A 16781-nucleotide genomic window follows, 5' to 3' on the forward strand; every position below is an offset into this window, starting at 1 on the left:
ACACTGGCAGCACAGAGCCTGCTTAGGACTCTCTCTCTCTCTCTCTCTGTCTCTGTCTTACTCTCTCTCTCTCAAAATACATAAACAATTGAAAACTTAAAATTAAAAAAAGATAAATCAGAATGCAGAAAACATATTTTATTTATTTTTTCTTTCAGAGTGTGGCAGCTTAAGTGGCACCTGGGTAGCTCAGGCAGTTAAGCATCTTGATTTGGGCTCAGGTCCTCATCTTGCAAACCGGTTTGTGAGTCTGAGCTATGGGTCGAGCTCTGTGCTGACAATGAAGAGCCTGTTTGGGATTCTCTCTGTCTCTCCCCTCTCTCCCTGTCCCTACCCTGCTTGCTCTCTCTCTCAAAATAAATAAATAAGTTAAAAAAAAACAAATTCAGTGTTGCAGCTTCAAATTTAGTTTTTCATTTCACGGATAAAGAACCTTATTTACATCACCAGAAATTTTATTTAATGAAAAGAATAAATGTTTATTTCCTCTCTTTCTACTCCAAAAGACCTAAAATATGCCAAGATTATACCACACAGTAGGTTACCTTAGAAACCCCAAGAAAGACAATAACCAAAAAGTGAAAATTCACAATCAACCTGGTATGGACTAAAACAGATTTCACTTTGCATTCCTTAGAAACACAGGTTTTGCTAAACTAAATCTAGGATATCACCTTTATTAAACTGAAAGGCAAGGGCAAAATTTCTTTCGGTTCTTCACAGAAATCAGCTGTAAGTCATTCAGAAGAGTCTAAGCATTTTTTGGTTGTTACCTGGCTTTTTTTTCTTAACTTGCACTTAAAATATCCCCTCCCACATTTTATAATTTAAAGAGCATCTGCTCTGCCTTAATCCCACTATTGCTGCTGTGATTTTATGATACTTTCCCTCAACTCTTCATACTTTAAGTTCAACTCGCCCTTCTAAAATGAATTCTTCCCCTTCAACCCCCTCCTCATCTTCATATGCATCGAGCTATTCTTTCCAGCTGCCTTCTCCTTCTTTGCTTCCATAAAGGCATACCTGAGAATTATCTACTCCCACCAAACTTTCTAAATTTCAATCCTGTACCTTCCTCTCTGTTGTCATTACACTGATTTCTATTATGATCTTGAGGACTTCCATTTCTTCCTAAGATCCTTTTCATCATTATAAGGAGCAAGAGGATGGTACGGGTGGGGGCAGTATAAAACGAAACAACTTACCTTTGCAAGACCAAGGACACCTAACGTCTTGAGAGAAGGTTTCAGAAGAGATTTAGATGATGGTAAAACAGGAATAGGATCGCCATAAACTCTGACTTGTGGTTTGGAAAGAGTTTCAGCCATATCTCTATTTTCAGAATCAGGATTATTGTCCTCAGATAAGGTTCCATTTTCTGGTTTCATAGTGCCACGTTTTGCTCTCACTTAGTAGAAAACAAAGTAAAGAGGACATGAAAATATCTGTAACTTCAAATTAGTGAATAACACAAGAATGGACAAGAATTAATGAATAATACAAGTCTTCCAATAGCTTACTGTTTTTAATGAATTGCCAAGAAGAATGCAGTAGCTTTGCTATGCGTGATTTCGGGACATTCTAGAAAAGAATTAATAGCTGTAAGGATTACAAGAATCCAATTCGATAACATCATTGTAATATTCACCATTACCACATGAGCACCATTACACAAGGAACACAGGCTTTGGAATCATTCAAATGTAGATTCACTTCTCAGTTATGCCATTTACTATTTATTACCAGTCTCCATTTCCTTATGTGGTGAGGATTACAAGAGATCTCATAAGTAGTCCCAAATGTTACTCACCGTACCTGTAACTGATTAATATCGGGTAAATACTTTACCAAAGTAACCTCAGATAAACATTGAACCCTAGGTAATTGAAAGCATGTTGAAAAAACTAACACTAAGAAATTTAAATATGTTATCTTGTGAAGTGTTTGCATGATTTAGACTGGCATGAACTATCTCTTGTAAGAGAAAATATACAAACGTACTCTTCAGTAGTATCTTATGTCGGTAAGTTGGAATTGCAAACAGTTTAAGTGGCTTCTCTTTCTCAAAACACTAAAGACAAATATGACTGTTTAAATGTAGCTCCTTCTGGGATGCCTGGGTGGCTCAGTCAGTTAAGTGACCCACTTTTGATGTCAGCTCCGGTCATGACCTCACGGTTAGTGGGGTTCAAGCCACACATTGGGCTCTGTGCTGACAGAGTGGAACCTGCTTGAAATCCCCTCCTTGCCTCTCTGTCTGCCCCTCCCTACTAGCACTTGCTCATTCTCTCTCTCTCTCCCTCCCTTTCCAGGAGAAATACAAACATTACAAAAACATTTAGCTCAGCTCCTTCCAAGAAAGAGAAAAAGAATAATAAACCTTGTGGGGCAATGAGTCATGGATGAAAACCACACACAGACAGTAGAATTCCATAACCAATACGTTGACAATGGAGTTGACAGAAAGTGATGTACTAAAAGAACAGACACTAAAGTAAAGTTTTCTGCAAGGAAATATTAGAGTAGGGGTAAACCATTAAAAAAGAGCATGGTGTTGGGAACACATAGGTTGCTCAGTCAGCTCAGCGTCCAACTTCAGCTCATGAGTCATGATCTCACGGTTTGTGGGTTTGAGCCCCACATTGAGCTCTGTGTTGACAGCTCCGAGCCTGGAGCCTGCTTTGGATTCTGTCTCCCACTGTCTCTGACCCTACCCCGCTTGTACTCTGTCTCTCTCTCTCGCTCCAAAATAAATAAACTTAAAAACATCAAAAATATCTTTAAAATCATCGGGGGAGAAGAGGAAAAAAGGAAAAAAAAATGAGACATGACCAATCAATGAAGCATGAGCTTAAGACAAGGAAGAAAAGGAGAAATGTGAGCAAAATAAGGTAAGTGTAAACAACATGCATTTTTCAACAGGTACATAAGTAGGATTGGGAATATAGTATGAATAATAGTCTCTTTTAAACCTTTGAAAGATATATATCTATATCTATATATCTATATCTATATCTATATCTATAAAACTTATACATAAAACAGAGGCTTTGATTCACAGTATATCCCCAATAATACTGACTTTAATCACACTACAGTTACCTGGTTATAAGTACTGTAATAAAGAATTTAATTTTTTTCACTATAAAATAAATTGTTCAATTACTGGCATCTATCACTTCCTAAAAGCTATAAATTACTACTAGACTAACAAAATAACAGAAAAAGAGAGGTTCCTAACACATCAACTTTCACTATGGAGAAAGAATTGGGAATGAGAATTCTAGGAAGAAATGGGAACCTTCAAAGGATGTGTGTAATGGGACACAGATGGGGTTACACAAACAAAGGCTGAGGACTTTTTCTCTGCAATTCTAAGCTCACAATGGGAGGATACTAAAAATATACTGTAACCTTCTTTCTTATGTAACTCCTGATTTCCTCAATAGAATTCATTTGTGTTTATACATGTTAAACACTAAAACGGAATATAAACTGAAGCCTGACTTTTTAAATTCACACATTTAATTGTGATATATCATGCGTATTTTGTTACTTTTCAAACTCCATTCTACGGAATTCCATTTCCCTACTCATTTATTCACATTCAAAACCTATGACATTGTTTCTTCCAAGCAAGACTTTATTCTAGGAGCTCCAGGAGTCTGACAAGTGTGTTTCCTAACCTCCAGGAGCTTATCATGACTGAGGGGCTTTGAAATGAATACTGAAATAAATATCAGATGTCTGAAACTTTACATTTTAGAATCTGACACAAGGACTAGGAGAAGATAGTTTTCAAAGCTACATATGAAAGATTTCTGAAATTAAAAATTGGACAACTTGGCTATGAAGAGCCTCTGCTCATACAGCTACTCTTTTCAGCAAAACACGTATTCTTCAGGGAGATGCACAATTTTAACTTACTCTTCATGCATTTATTTCAAAACTACAGGGGAACACTTTTGTAAGGTAAATGTTGAGAAATAATGGAAACATCTAAATGTCTACATTTTCTAATATTATTTTAGTCTAAATGTAGAACAAAGGATAGAGCCAAAGGAAAATCTTGTATGTCACCAAAATAAAACTTGCCCGGGGCCGGGGGGCGGGGGGGCAAACTACAATAGATACTTGGACCCAATCAGGTTTCATTTAGGCATGAGTATTACCAGTCATGCTACTATCACAGTAAGAATCCTTATCCTTAAGCAAATGTCACATTTCCTCCATGATGGGAAAGCTTTTCCTAATATAATTTGACGGTCATTATATATTTTCCAGCCCATTCTTTTATAAGACTCCACCTGTAGGGTTTAGCAAAGTACAACAAAACAAAACAAAACATTCAACGCGTCATGTATCTGTAAAGTGGTTTGTTCTTGCTAACTTTCCATGACACACATAAAATGATGATACACAGGCTCCTCTTAAATGTTCAGAGTAAATAAGGGAGAAAACTCAATTCAGAGCAGGAAAGTGAGTTTCACAGGAGAGTACTTTACCTTGCTACCAAAATGTAAGACTTGGCTAGATGATGTAGGCCATGAATCATCAGGACCAGGTTTGTCGGAAAGCCTTTAGAGCAAAAATATACAACAAAAACATGTTCATTTATTTTAAAAGAAAATTTTAAAAATTAAGTGAAAGTTCAGCTATCTGTGTATTAAACCACGTTTCTTGGTATAATTAAAAGTTGGCCTCTGGTTTTTTCATTGAGTTTTATTTTAATTTCAGTAATAATAGCATCCAGTGTTATATTAGTTTATTAATATAGTGATTCACCAACTCCATACTCACCCCATGCTCATCATGACAAGGGCACTCCTTCATCCCCATCACCTCTTTCAGCCCTCCCACCACTCACCTCCTCTCTGGGAACCATCTGTTTGTTGTCGGTAGGTAAGAGCCTATTTCTTGATTTGTCTCTCCTTCTTTTTTCTCCTTTGCTCATTTGTTGTTTCTTAAGTGCTACATGAGTAAAATCATATGGTATTTGTCTTTTCCTGACTTTTCTTAACATACTACTCTCAGGCTCCATCCTGATTACATCCTTGCCAAGTAAATGGCAAGATTTCATTGTTTTATGGTTGAGTAATATTCCAGGGTGTGTGTGTTTGTGTGTGTGTGTGTGTGTGTGTGTGTGTATGAAAAACATATACACACACAGATACATACATATAGAACTCCTGCGTTCACTCATTTGTCAATGGACGCTTGCACTGGCTATTGGAAATAATGCTGCAATAAACACAGGGGTGCGTGTGTCATATGGAATTCGTGTTTTTTTTGTATTTTTTTGGGTAGTATCCAATAGTACAATAACTGGATCATAGGAGAGTTCTCTTTTTAATTTTTTGAGGAATCTCCATACTGTTTTCCAGAGGGGCCGCACCCATTTGCATTTCCACCAAAAGTGCAAGAGGTTTCCTTTGTCTCCACATCCTCGCAAACACTTGCTTCTTGTGTCTTGGAGTTTAGCCATTCTGACATGTGTGACATGATATCTCGTTGTAGTTTTGGGGAGCCTTTTTTCCTGTGTCTGTTGACCATCTGTATATTGTCTTGGAAAAATGTCTGGTTATATCTTCTGCTCATTTTTAAACTGGGCTTTTTTGGAGGGGAGGATGTTTACTCATATCAATTTTTTATACTTTGTGGATACTAACCCTTACTGGATTTGCAAAATATTTGCAAATATGTTCTCCCATCCCAGAGGATGCCTTTTAGTTTTGATGTTTCCCTTCACTGTGCAAAAGCTTTGTAGGTTAATGTAGTCCCCATAGTTTATTCTTGCTTTATTTCCCTTGGCTCAGGAGACATAACTAGTAAAATGTTGCTACAGCCAAAGTCAGAGAAATGACGGCCTGTGCTCTCTTCAAGGATTTTTTATGGTTTAAGGTCTCACACTTAGGTCTTTAATTCATTTTCAGGTTATTTGTGTGTATGGTACAAAAATTGACCCAGGTTCATTCTTTGGAATGTGACTTGTCTGGTTTACCCAACACCATTTGGTGAAGAGACTGCCTTTTCCCCACTGGATAGTCTTTCCTGTTTGTGGAAGATAAACTGACCATACAGTGGTGGATTTATTTCTGGGTTTGTGGTTCTATTCCACTGAGCTATGAGGCTATTTTGTATGCCAGTACCCACCATCCTGTTTGGATTACTACAGCTTTGGAAGAAAACTTGAAATCTGAGACTGCGATACCTCCAGTTTTCCTCTTTTGCAATACTGCTTTGGCCATTCAAGTTCTTTTGTGGTTCTATACAACGTTTAGGCTTGTTTGTCTAGCTCTGTGACAAATGCTGTTGGTATGTTGACAGGGATTGCATGACATCTGTAGATGCCTTTGGGTACTGCAGACACTTTAAAAATATGTATTCTTCTCATCTGTGAGCATCGGATGTGTTTCTCTTTCCGTCACCTTCAATTTCTTTCATCAGTGTGTTACGGTTTCTAGAGTACAGGTCTTTCACAATTTGGACCCTGTGTTAAAAAAACTTTCAGTTCTCTATTTTGACTCCACCTCTGCCAACCTGTGAAATCTCCAGGAAAGACCCAGTCTGAGTTTCCATAATCAAGTATGACAGGCAGGGAATGCTCTGAAATGGTTGAAAAATAAATGTATAAACGTTACTACAATGACTTCTCACCTCACATCTGTCAGAATGGCTGTTTCAACACAGGAAACAACAAGGGTTGCACAGGGTGTGGAGAAAAAACAACCCTTGTGCACTGGTCATGGGATGTAAATTGGTATCGCCACAGTGAAAGCCACTATGGAGGGGCCTCAATGAATTAAAAACACAAATACCATAGGATCCAGTGATTCCACTACTGGGTATTTATTTACCCAAGGGAAATGGAGGTACTAATTTGAAAAGATATATGCACCCCTATCTTTATTATAGCATTGTTTACAATAGACAAGATATGGAAGCAACCCAAGTGTCCACCAATACATGAAGAGACCACACACACACACACACACACACACAATGAAATATTACGCAGCTATAAAACAGAATGAGATTTGCACATCATGGATGTACCTAGATGGCATGAGGGTAAGTGAAATAAGTCAGACAGAGAAAGACAAATCCTATATGATTTCACTTCTGTGTAGAATGTAAAATGGGGAATAAATGAACAAACAGAGCAAAAGCAGAAACAGCCCCATAAAAGCAGAGAATTGACTCTTGCCAGAAGGGAGGGGAGGTGGGGGGATTGACAAAATGGGTGAAGGGGAGAGGGAAGTTCAGTGTTCCAGTTATAGAATGAATAACCACAAGGCTCAAAGGTACAGCATAGGGAATCTAGTCAGTGGTATCGTAATACCATCATATTTTACCAGATGGGTGCTACACTTATGGCGAACATGGTGGACCATCCATTACATTGTGTGTCAGTTAGACCTCCATTTAACTAAATATATCAAAGTTTGGGTTTCCATGTTATGAGTGGTAGTACTAACTAGAGATTAAAAGATTAAAAGTTCCCACGGCCAACTTTGTTCCTACACTGGTCTTGCCTTATTTAGGTCCATAATAACTAGCAAGACATTCCAAGCCTTCAGGGGGCATTCAGCCACCCAAGGAGAGAGACTGCGATCAAATGGTCCTGGTAGTTGTGCCTCTATTTCTCTATATGCTGCCTGACTATTTTCTTCCCTATGAGCTCCCACTCCTACATCACTCTTCGGCACGGTTCTGTGGCATCCCCCAACCTTTCAATCTTTAGCCTATGAAGCCATACACTCCTACAACAAGGATGGGCTCAAATGACCGAGGGTAGGAACCATGTCCTGCTCCTGGAGAACAAGCGAACTGGGAGTCTCAGTCATCCACACAGTCACCTCAACATAGGCATGTTATCACCGATCCAGATGAAGCTCCCTTACTGATCTGACAAGTCAGTCCTACCCCTGCCCAGCCCTACAAGTACATGGGAAGGGCATCACAGATTTAGGAAAAGAGGTGGAGTGAGGAGACAGCTTGCCTTGGGCCATACATCCCTGATGTTCGCAATCTCCACCACCCACCCCCAATTCCTTGAGAGGATCTAAGCTATCCTCCCTCAGTTGGGCTGGAAGTAGGGGATATCATATTTCTATTTGCTGTAAACAGACTCTTCCCAGCAGCTCAAAGGATTGTTAATCTCTCTCATCAGAAAAGCTGAGGTATGCTCGCACCTTCAATGAAACCAACACACACAAAAGCAGAAACCTGGTCACGACCCTCTTGAACTCTCTATTTGATTATGCCTTTCGAAACAACTCCCCTAATCCTGGGTCCTTCATTCCTGACATTCACCTTTATGTCACTTGTCATAAACCCCCATATTCTGACATCTTTCCTAAAACTCTTGTTTCTATCCAACTCAGTGTTGTTCTCCTTGAAACCTGGTCTCCTCTGCTAATTTGACTCTTACCTTCCTTCATTTTATTCATTAGACCCACTCCCCAGATTTCTATCATTGAAATATTTGTCTGCAAGATGAAGACAAAAAAACAAAGAAAGAAATGAAAGAAAGAAAGAAAGAAAGAAAGAAAGAAAGAAAGAAAGAAAGAAAGAAAAGAACCCGAATGTAAATCTCATTTCTGTGACTTATCATATCTAACTAGGTCACTTCAATCTCTTTTGAGTTTCAAACTGTCCATGTAAGCAACCATTCGGCAAGGAGGTTAAACAGAGGTTGAATTACCAGAGGGTATTTTGATGAATTAATCTCTGAGGTTTCCTAAATCTTGAGACTCTAAGTAGTTTTGATTTGGCCTCTGGAAAAATGGAGAGTCCTTAGCTGGCAGAAGGGGAAATATTAATGTGGAAAAAAAAGAAATACCAAGAAACCCAGAGAAGAAAGTAAAAAGGCAAAAACACAGTACAGAAACGTCATAGGGAAAAAATATCCAAAAAAGAAAAAGTTTCCTAGAACTAGTCAAGGGTACTAGTCCAAAGGGAAACCAGACTGGGAACTTAGGCAACAGAGAATCCTCGAAATATCCTAGCAATATCCTTGTGATAGAGACTGAATTTAATTAACATAACATGGTCTACAACTAGATACCCTTCCCTTACAGAAAACTCATTTGTCTCAAGAATAGGGGATATCACCACATCTAAGGAGATGCCTGACGACATCTTGCTTATTATGTAAAAGCCTTGACACCATGGACATAGCTGACATCCATCCTAAAATCTCGGATGGTAAAAACAAGGGACTAGTTACCACTGCACTAATGACATTTGTTAGCACTAGTGGTCAAATACATAAGGGCAAATGCTTGCACTAACCTGGTTTCTTAAGAAAACCCTAAATTAGAGTTCCGATATGATTAGCTTTGACATTCTGAGTTGATCTGCCCTAGGATCTGTATCTTCATCTCAGTGCTGCTGAGGAACCAGAGAATGGATGTGGAAGCTACACAGGCTGACGGGAAAAGCCCCTCAGCTACCCATTAACTATGGAATCATGGTCGAGTCTTCAACCTCCCTGAACCACAGTTGCCAAAATAATAAAAAGTAGGCTACAACAACACAGCTACTTTGCAAAGCTATGCAATGCCTACATAACTTAACAGATGTTATGCATAGGATATAGTGTCTTGTCCAGAGTAGACCACTCAACAACTGCTTTTTTTCTCTGCGTTCCCTTAGGAAACACATAATTTTCAGTTCATTCATTTCACTTCCTTTCCTTTCATTTTCCATTTCATTTCATTTCATTCCTTTATACTTTGAGAGTGAGTGCACACAGAAATCGGGAAAGACATCCCAAGGAGGCTGTCAGCGCAAAACCCGACGTGGGGCTTGAACTCACAAACCTGAGTTGAAGTCAAGAGTCACACCCTTAACTGACTGAGCCACCCACGTGCCCCAACGAATGTCATTTTTACAAATCCAGAAAAATCCTACCTGGCTATAGAGTCTCCCTCAGCATTCTTATCTGCTCCTAAAGAAGAAAGCAAAATACATGTTAAATCAACAATCAAAAAATAGAGGAAATTACAAGTGTACGGCTTATGATTTGTGAAAAAGTATTGCTTTGGGACCACACCTGGAAACCACACTACACTGAAATGTAATTATACCATTCGTAGGCTTAAAGCACTAAGAAATCTTACTTTCTCCTCTATACTGACCAAAAGCAAGAATGGGTTTTATCAAAATTTGACACCTACAGGTGAACTGATGTTTACAATGGCCATCACTGACCGACTCTATGACACTGGAGGAAAATGGTGTCGTTAGGAGAATGATTATCACAAGCTGACAATGTCAAACTGCAACTAGCATGATTTTTCTGGACTTCCACCCCTATAGAAGTTAAAAGAGAGTTTTTTTATTTTGCTGTAACACAGCAGAACTTCCCCAGCCATTTAGTAGAGACTGTTCAGAGTTAGGATGAAACAACACCTCACAAATGTGCTCCATAGTTATTGTACTTTGCATCATGGCCAAACCATAACAAGCAGACTCTCCCTGGCCTTATTTCCAATGGCAAGGTAAGTTGGAAGGCTGTGGCATTCCAATTTGATAAACTTCTAACTTCTCGAGACTGTCTCCTTCCATTGCTAGAAAGTCTATCTAGACCCACTGAACATCACAGAGGATGATCCCAATGTTGGTACTATGTAGTGGCTCATGATGTCATTTTTCTCAACCCTCCCCATTGGGTGACACACATCTAGAAAAATCATGCTTGTTTTCATGGAAGGCATATGTCATCAGATCCTCTACTGATGAGCAACAAAACAAAACAAAGGGCAAAGAATATCTTGAATGCCTACATTCAATTAGTGGGGAATTTTAATTTTCTAAACATTCAACGGTAGCCACTGTATGATTGTTACTATATGACACTCTTTAAAGAGCAAGACTATGGAGGTAAGGGTTGGGGTTAATGTAGGGAAAAAGGGGCACACCCCCAAGGACTATTTTTTAAATTTTTTTAACGTTTATTTTTTTTAGAGACAGAACATGAATGGGGGGAGGGTCAGAGAGAGAGGGAGACACATAATAGGAAGCAGGCTCCAGGCTCCGATCTGTCATTCCAGAGCCTGACACAGGGCTCGATCTCGTGAACCACGAGATCATGACTTGAGCCAAAGTCGGACACTTAACCGACTGAGCCACCCAGGCGCCCAAGCACAGAGGACTTGTAAGGCAGTGAAACTCTTTCACACGATACCACAAAGGTGGATTCACATCATTACACATTTGTTAAAACCCAAAGAATGTATAACACCAAGGCTGAACACTAATGCAAATTAGAGACATTGCCTGAACATGAAGAGTTAGTGTCCATATAAAATGCACCACTCTTGTCAGGGTGCCTGGGTGGCTCAATTGGTTCAGCGTCCATGTCTGGATCTGAGATCAGGTCATGATCTCACAGTTCATGGAATCAAGTCCTGCATCAGGCTCTGTGCTGACAGCACAGGATTCTTTCTCCCTTCTCCCTCTGCCCCTTGGCTGCTCACACACATACATGCTCTCTCACTCAAAACTAAACAAAGGAACTGAAAAAAAATTACTACTAAAAATGGACCACTGTCGTGCAAGATGTTAACAACAGGGGAGGCTAGGCGTGTACGGGAGCATGGTATGGTATATGGAGACTCTCTGTACTTTCTATTATATTTTGCTGTGAACTTAAAACTGCTGAAAAAATAAGGATCATTAAACGTAAAAAACAATCAAACAAAGTACAACAACCAAACACGGTATCCATTGAAGCTACTCTTAGCATATATTAACCATGATACAGTCACCTTGAGCATTAAGATAGAGATCAAAGTAACATAATAGGGGTACTGTCTCCCATATGGAAGTATATGAAAATACATAAAGCAAAATACAAAAATACAAGTTATTTGTATATTTAGGCAAGAAAACAATGGATGAATATGACCAAATATAACTATAAACAGGGATTCAGCACTATATGAATCAAACCTGGGTTTTCCATATAATTGAGATTTTATTCTAATTTTAAATCAAAAATCATTATGCTGATCGTATCTAAGATTCATAAGGAAAGCTTAATCATATAAAAAAAGATGATAATGACCTAATATTGCCCTAGCCTTTTTTGTACAAATACCTACTTCATATGGATGATGAAACTGAAACCAGTACCATGATAACCATCATTTTACTTGCCATTAAAATAAAATTTTAAGACACCACCAAAAATGAATTGAGGGCTGTAATTTCTATGCAGAAAAGGTTTCATCCAGCAGGCCAAAGATGGCTACCCTCAGAATATCCTACTTGAATGACTGGCCCTTGGTTGTTCCCTGGGATCTTGGATTTAAGGACGGTTTCCACCATTCCCTAGCTTGGTAATAGAAGCTCACTGTGCCTAAGTATTGGTAAAATCAGTGTGCTTAAGGCCGTACACTTGATTTCTTTTTGGAAACCTGGAATTTTGGGACATGCTAAGGAGAAGATGCCTATGTGCTTAGCATTTGATGAAAACCTCGGGCACTGAGTATCCATAAGCCTCGTACTGGCAGACAACATTTCACTTGTGCTGTCCTAATTTGATGCTGGAGGAATTAAGCACATCCTGCTAACTCCATAAAGATAGGATTCCTGGAAGCCTGTGCTTGGTCGACTCTGGACTTCACCCCATGCACCATTTGTGCTGATTGGCCTTTCTAGCCTGTCCCCATAACAAACCATAGGCAACAACTATATGCTGCGTCCTGTGAGATCTTCCAGTGAATAATCAAATCTGGGTGTCTTTGTGGTGCCTCTATCACAACGCATTATATGAAATTTTATTATTTGGGTTGATGTCATACACGTGGTACCAGTCAGAAGGTTATGTCACAGAATACCTTTCCTGGAATCTCTTTTTCTTGGTATTTGCCTTGAAAATTCCTACATTCCTATATATCCATGCGAAGAAAGGTTTAAAAGGAATAGATGAAATCATGATGTCACAAAGTGTGAAACAAGCAACAATCCTATTTTACTCAGTAAAAAAAAAAAAGAGAGAGAGAGAGAATCCTGGTGGTTTCCACCATGTTCTACGATACACAAGTTCCTCTCAAATATGAAAAGTCAGTTAATTTTTCCAACTAACTAGGACTTAGTTCATTTTTCTGGCAGATAGGAATGAAAAGAAGTAACAGGGATTGTTCTAGAAAAAACAGAACTATCAGACCCAGTATAAAAACATACTACTGATTATAGTTTTATGTTTCTTTCCTTTCCTTACTTTCTTAGAAAATTAAAAATATACTTCACCTATTAAAGGCAATCATTGCCAAAATAATCAAAAGTCATAATTACTGTATCCTCATTCCTGCTGCTCTCCTCTGTTCATCTGATAAAGTACTACACATTTTTCATGTCCAATTTACATGCTGGCACACAACTTGGAAACTTCTGAATCTTCTGAGAGTTCTCTCTCACCCCTTAACTTTTCATATTCAGGAATCACAGATTCGTATTACTATACTGTTTCAGTCTCTGCTTTGTCTTTTCCCTGCCATTGCCCTAGTCAAACATGAGTTCTTAACTGATAATTTTCGCAGGGAAAAAAAAAGCCACAAAATATTATTGTTATTTCTTAAATGAATAAAAAAAATAAGCAAAACAAATGAGAAAGACACAAGGCCCTGAAAAAAAATTAATGGAATAAATTGAACCCCCTGACGTTTTCAATCTACACAGCTGAAAGTTTCACAATGGACTAATACTAGGCTAAGAAAACAAGAGCTTCCTTTGCCTCCCAGTCTCTTTATGTGGTTTCCTATAACCTATCCTCCATATGAGGGTTCAGCATGCTACGGCCACAGGTCAAACCCAACCTGCCATCTCGTTCTGTAAATAATGTTTTATTGGGGCATAGACCCATGTCTTCACTTACATATTGCTATGGCTGCTTTCACACTACAAGGGCAGAGCTGAGAAACCACATCACCTAAAATATTCACTGGCTCTTTAGGAAAAAGGCTTGGGGATCTTTATTTTATGCCATAACCAGAGTGTCCTAAACTCAAATCTAATCTACTTAGTCTTCTGCTTCAAATTCTCCAAAATCCCTGCATCAAATACTGCTGGTTCTCTCCCTAAGAGCCATTCCATATTCTTCATTCTTGCTAGAGAATCACAACTTTATTTGGATATTTATTGTCTCCATACACAGAGAAGGTGGCCTCACCCTGGCTTCAAAAAGAGAAAGGATTATTCTAAGCTAATCACAGTACCTGATTTACCAGGGACCAGTTTAGGAATGAGTATGTGACATAACCTAGTCTTTAAAATGTTAGAGGAAGTCTACTGCAAGCCTCTTCCTAGTGAAAAGAAACACCTAAAGCAAAGCAGTCCTTCCCACCCACTGGATGTTGCCATGTGAGAATATGATACCTGGAGCTGTTGCTAAATAGCCACCCTGGAAAGGAGAAATAAAAATACCACCAACTCCAGAACTGAACAAGTGATGACTGGGATCCTGATGACATCACTGAACCATCAAAACATTTCTGGTTCCTACTGTTTTAGTCACTGTTAGAAGTCACCTATTATTTGCCGCTAAAAGCATTCTACTGAAGAAATTTCCCAAGGCCTATCAGGTAAGACCTACTCCTTTCTATAGCACTAACAAACTTCCATAAGCTTGTCTTACCTAGGTATTCACCTCATTCCCAACCATTCCCATAGCACACGTTTTCTACCAGCAAAACCCAACTGCTCATAAATCCTGCTAAGGTCACTCGTACACCTTTGCCTCTGCACTGTTGTGTACTCCGCCAAACACGTAATCGTGATAGTTTACAAACATTGTCAAACATACAAATGTTGGTCCTTCTGCCTCTCTACCTGGCAAACCGAACTCCTCACTCTGCATGCTTACCGTAGATTCTACCCAGTCCTTGAAAACTCAGATTCCTCACCGGGAACTTATGGTAACTGGAACAAATGCCAATACAAAATAACAATGATAATTATAAGCTCTATGAGACTCTGGCAGCCAGTAAGCACTAAATAGAGTAAATAATACAAATGGCAGTGGTAACAACGAACTCCTGGGGTGCAGAGACTGGTTTTTGAATGTTTGTATTCTACAACAACAGGATAACACTTAGTAGCTAACAGGCACTTAAGAGTTACTTGTGGGGGCGCCTGGGTGGCGCAGTCGGTTAAGCGTCCGACTTCAGCCAGGTCACGATCTTGCGGTCTGTGAGTTCGAGCCCCGCGTCAGGCTCTGGGCTGATGGCTCAAAGCCTGGAGCCTGTTTCAGATTCTGTGTCTCTCTCTCTCTCTGCCCCTCCCCCGTTCATGCTCTTTCTCTCTCTGTCCCAAAAAATATATAAACGTTGAAAAAAAATAAAAAAAAAGAGTTACTTGTGAAGTGAACAAATGGACATGAATAAAAGTGATTCCTTTGAAAATTATTTTTAAAAACCACAGAAACTTTTCTGTTTCAAAAACCGCAGGGACAGCTCTATTCTGGTATGAGCACCTTAATGATCAAAACGCTGTCTGTTCTATCTTTACCTTTCCTGTAACTTCCAAAACTAACCTACAGAAATCCTTTGGTAACAGTCTACCAAGTTAAAGCTTTCTTCCTACTTTGCAGATTGTAAAGTGCACTAGGTGCCACAACTAGGGAGCAACAGTAGCATTTTTTGTGTGTGTGTGATTGTGAAACATCTTTGTGCTGTTATTATAATTTCTGGAGCCCAAGTTGCCCTATTTGAATACTTGCGAAGATAACATTTTGACTAATGGCAACAGAGTATCTTATTCTAACAAAATTACAGTGTCATGACAATTCTCCAACAAACAGAAGAAAACATTGTTCTAATGAAGTCAATATATCTTATTCTGGATTTGTTGTTGTTGTTTTTAAATGTTTATTTTTTTGAGAGATACAGAGCATGCATGTACAGGGGAGGGGCATAGAGAGAAGGAAAAGGGAAAATGCCACACAGGCTCTGAGCTGTCAGCAAAGAGCCCGACAGGGAAGTCTGACACAGGACTCCAACTCACCAACTGTGAGATGATGATGACCTGAGCTGAAATCAAGAGTTGGACACTTAACCGACGCAGCCACCCAAGCGCCCCTCTCATTCTGTCTTGATTTATGAGGAGTGAAATTGATAATGGTGAGACCTTGTTGAGACAATATGTGAAATAACCTATGCCTCTCAACAAGGCATTGCTTTTCTTCAGTACTCTTGGAAGCTATCTGTAAAAAAACAATCTCATTGGCAGTGCTGCACACTAGCTAAGATTTGCAGTTCTTATTATTTGCCATTTGCTTATGGTACCAGGAAAGTACTGTAGAATTCCCAGTTTGAGGGCTGGTTCATTTTTTAATGAGACAAATCGCTAGGTAACAATATTTACTAAATATACTCCATTTGTAAACATTTTATAAAAGATCCATTTTTATAACAAGTGCAATTTGTTACAATATGTTTATGGAGGAAACATAAAACATACTAACTTATCAATCTTTTTTCCTCTGGGCACCTGGATGGCTCAGTTGGTGAAGCATCTGACCTTGGCTCAGGTCGTGATCTCGCAGCTCACGAGTTCGAACCCCACATTGGGCTCTCTGCTGTCAGTGGTAGAGCCTGCTTTGGATCCTCTGTCTACCTTCCTCTGTCCCTCTCTTGCTCTCTCTCTCTCTCTCTCTCTCTCTCTCAAAATTAAATAAACAGTTAACAAAGCATTTTCGTATTTATTACACAAAGATGTCACATGGTATTTTAGGGGTCATGACTAAAATAATGAATTTCTTTTCAGATAAT

General features: G+C 39.1%; 1 protein-coding gene across 1 annotated transcript in view; it reads right to left on the reverse strand.

The window, feature by feature from the left end:
* Positions 1 to 16781, reverse strand: part of LOC124507605 (ankyrin repeat domain-containing protein 26-like) — a 705441-nt gene that overhangs the window by 672147 nt on the left and 16513 nt on the right. Inside the window, 7 exon segments of the mRNA XM_047073901.1 lie at positions 1206 to 1408; positions 1521 to 1581; positions 4506 to 4578; positions 9919 to 9955; positions 16015 to 16032; positions 16035 to 16098; positions 16100 to 16137. Coding sequence (XP_046929857.1) covers positions 1206 to 1408; positions 1521 to 1581; positions 4506 to 4578; positions 9919 to 9955; positions 16015 to 16032; positions 16035 to 16098; positions 16100 to 16137 — 494 coding nt within the window.

The sequence above is a fragment of the Lynx rufus genome, unplaced genomic scaffold (genome assembly GCF_022079265.1).
Source record: "Lynx rufus isolate CCGP_SWC_20201006 ecotype Redwood Valley unplaced genomic scaffold, mLynRuf1.p SCAF_12, whole genome shotgun sequence".
NCBI lineage: Eukaryota > Metazoa > Chordata > Mammalia > Carnivora > Felidae > Lynx > Lynx rufus.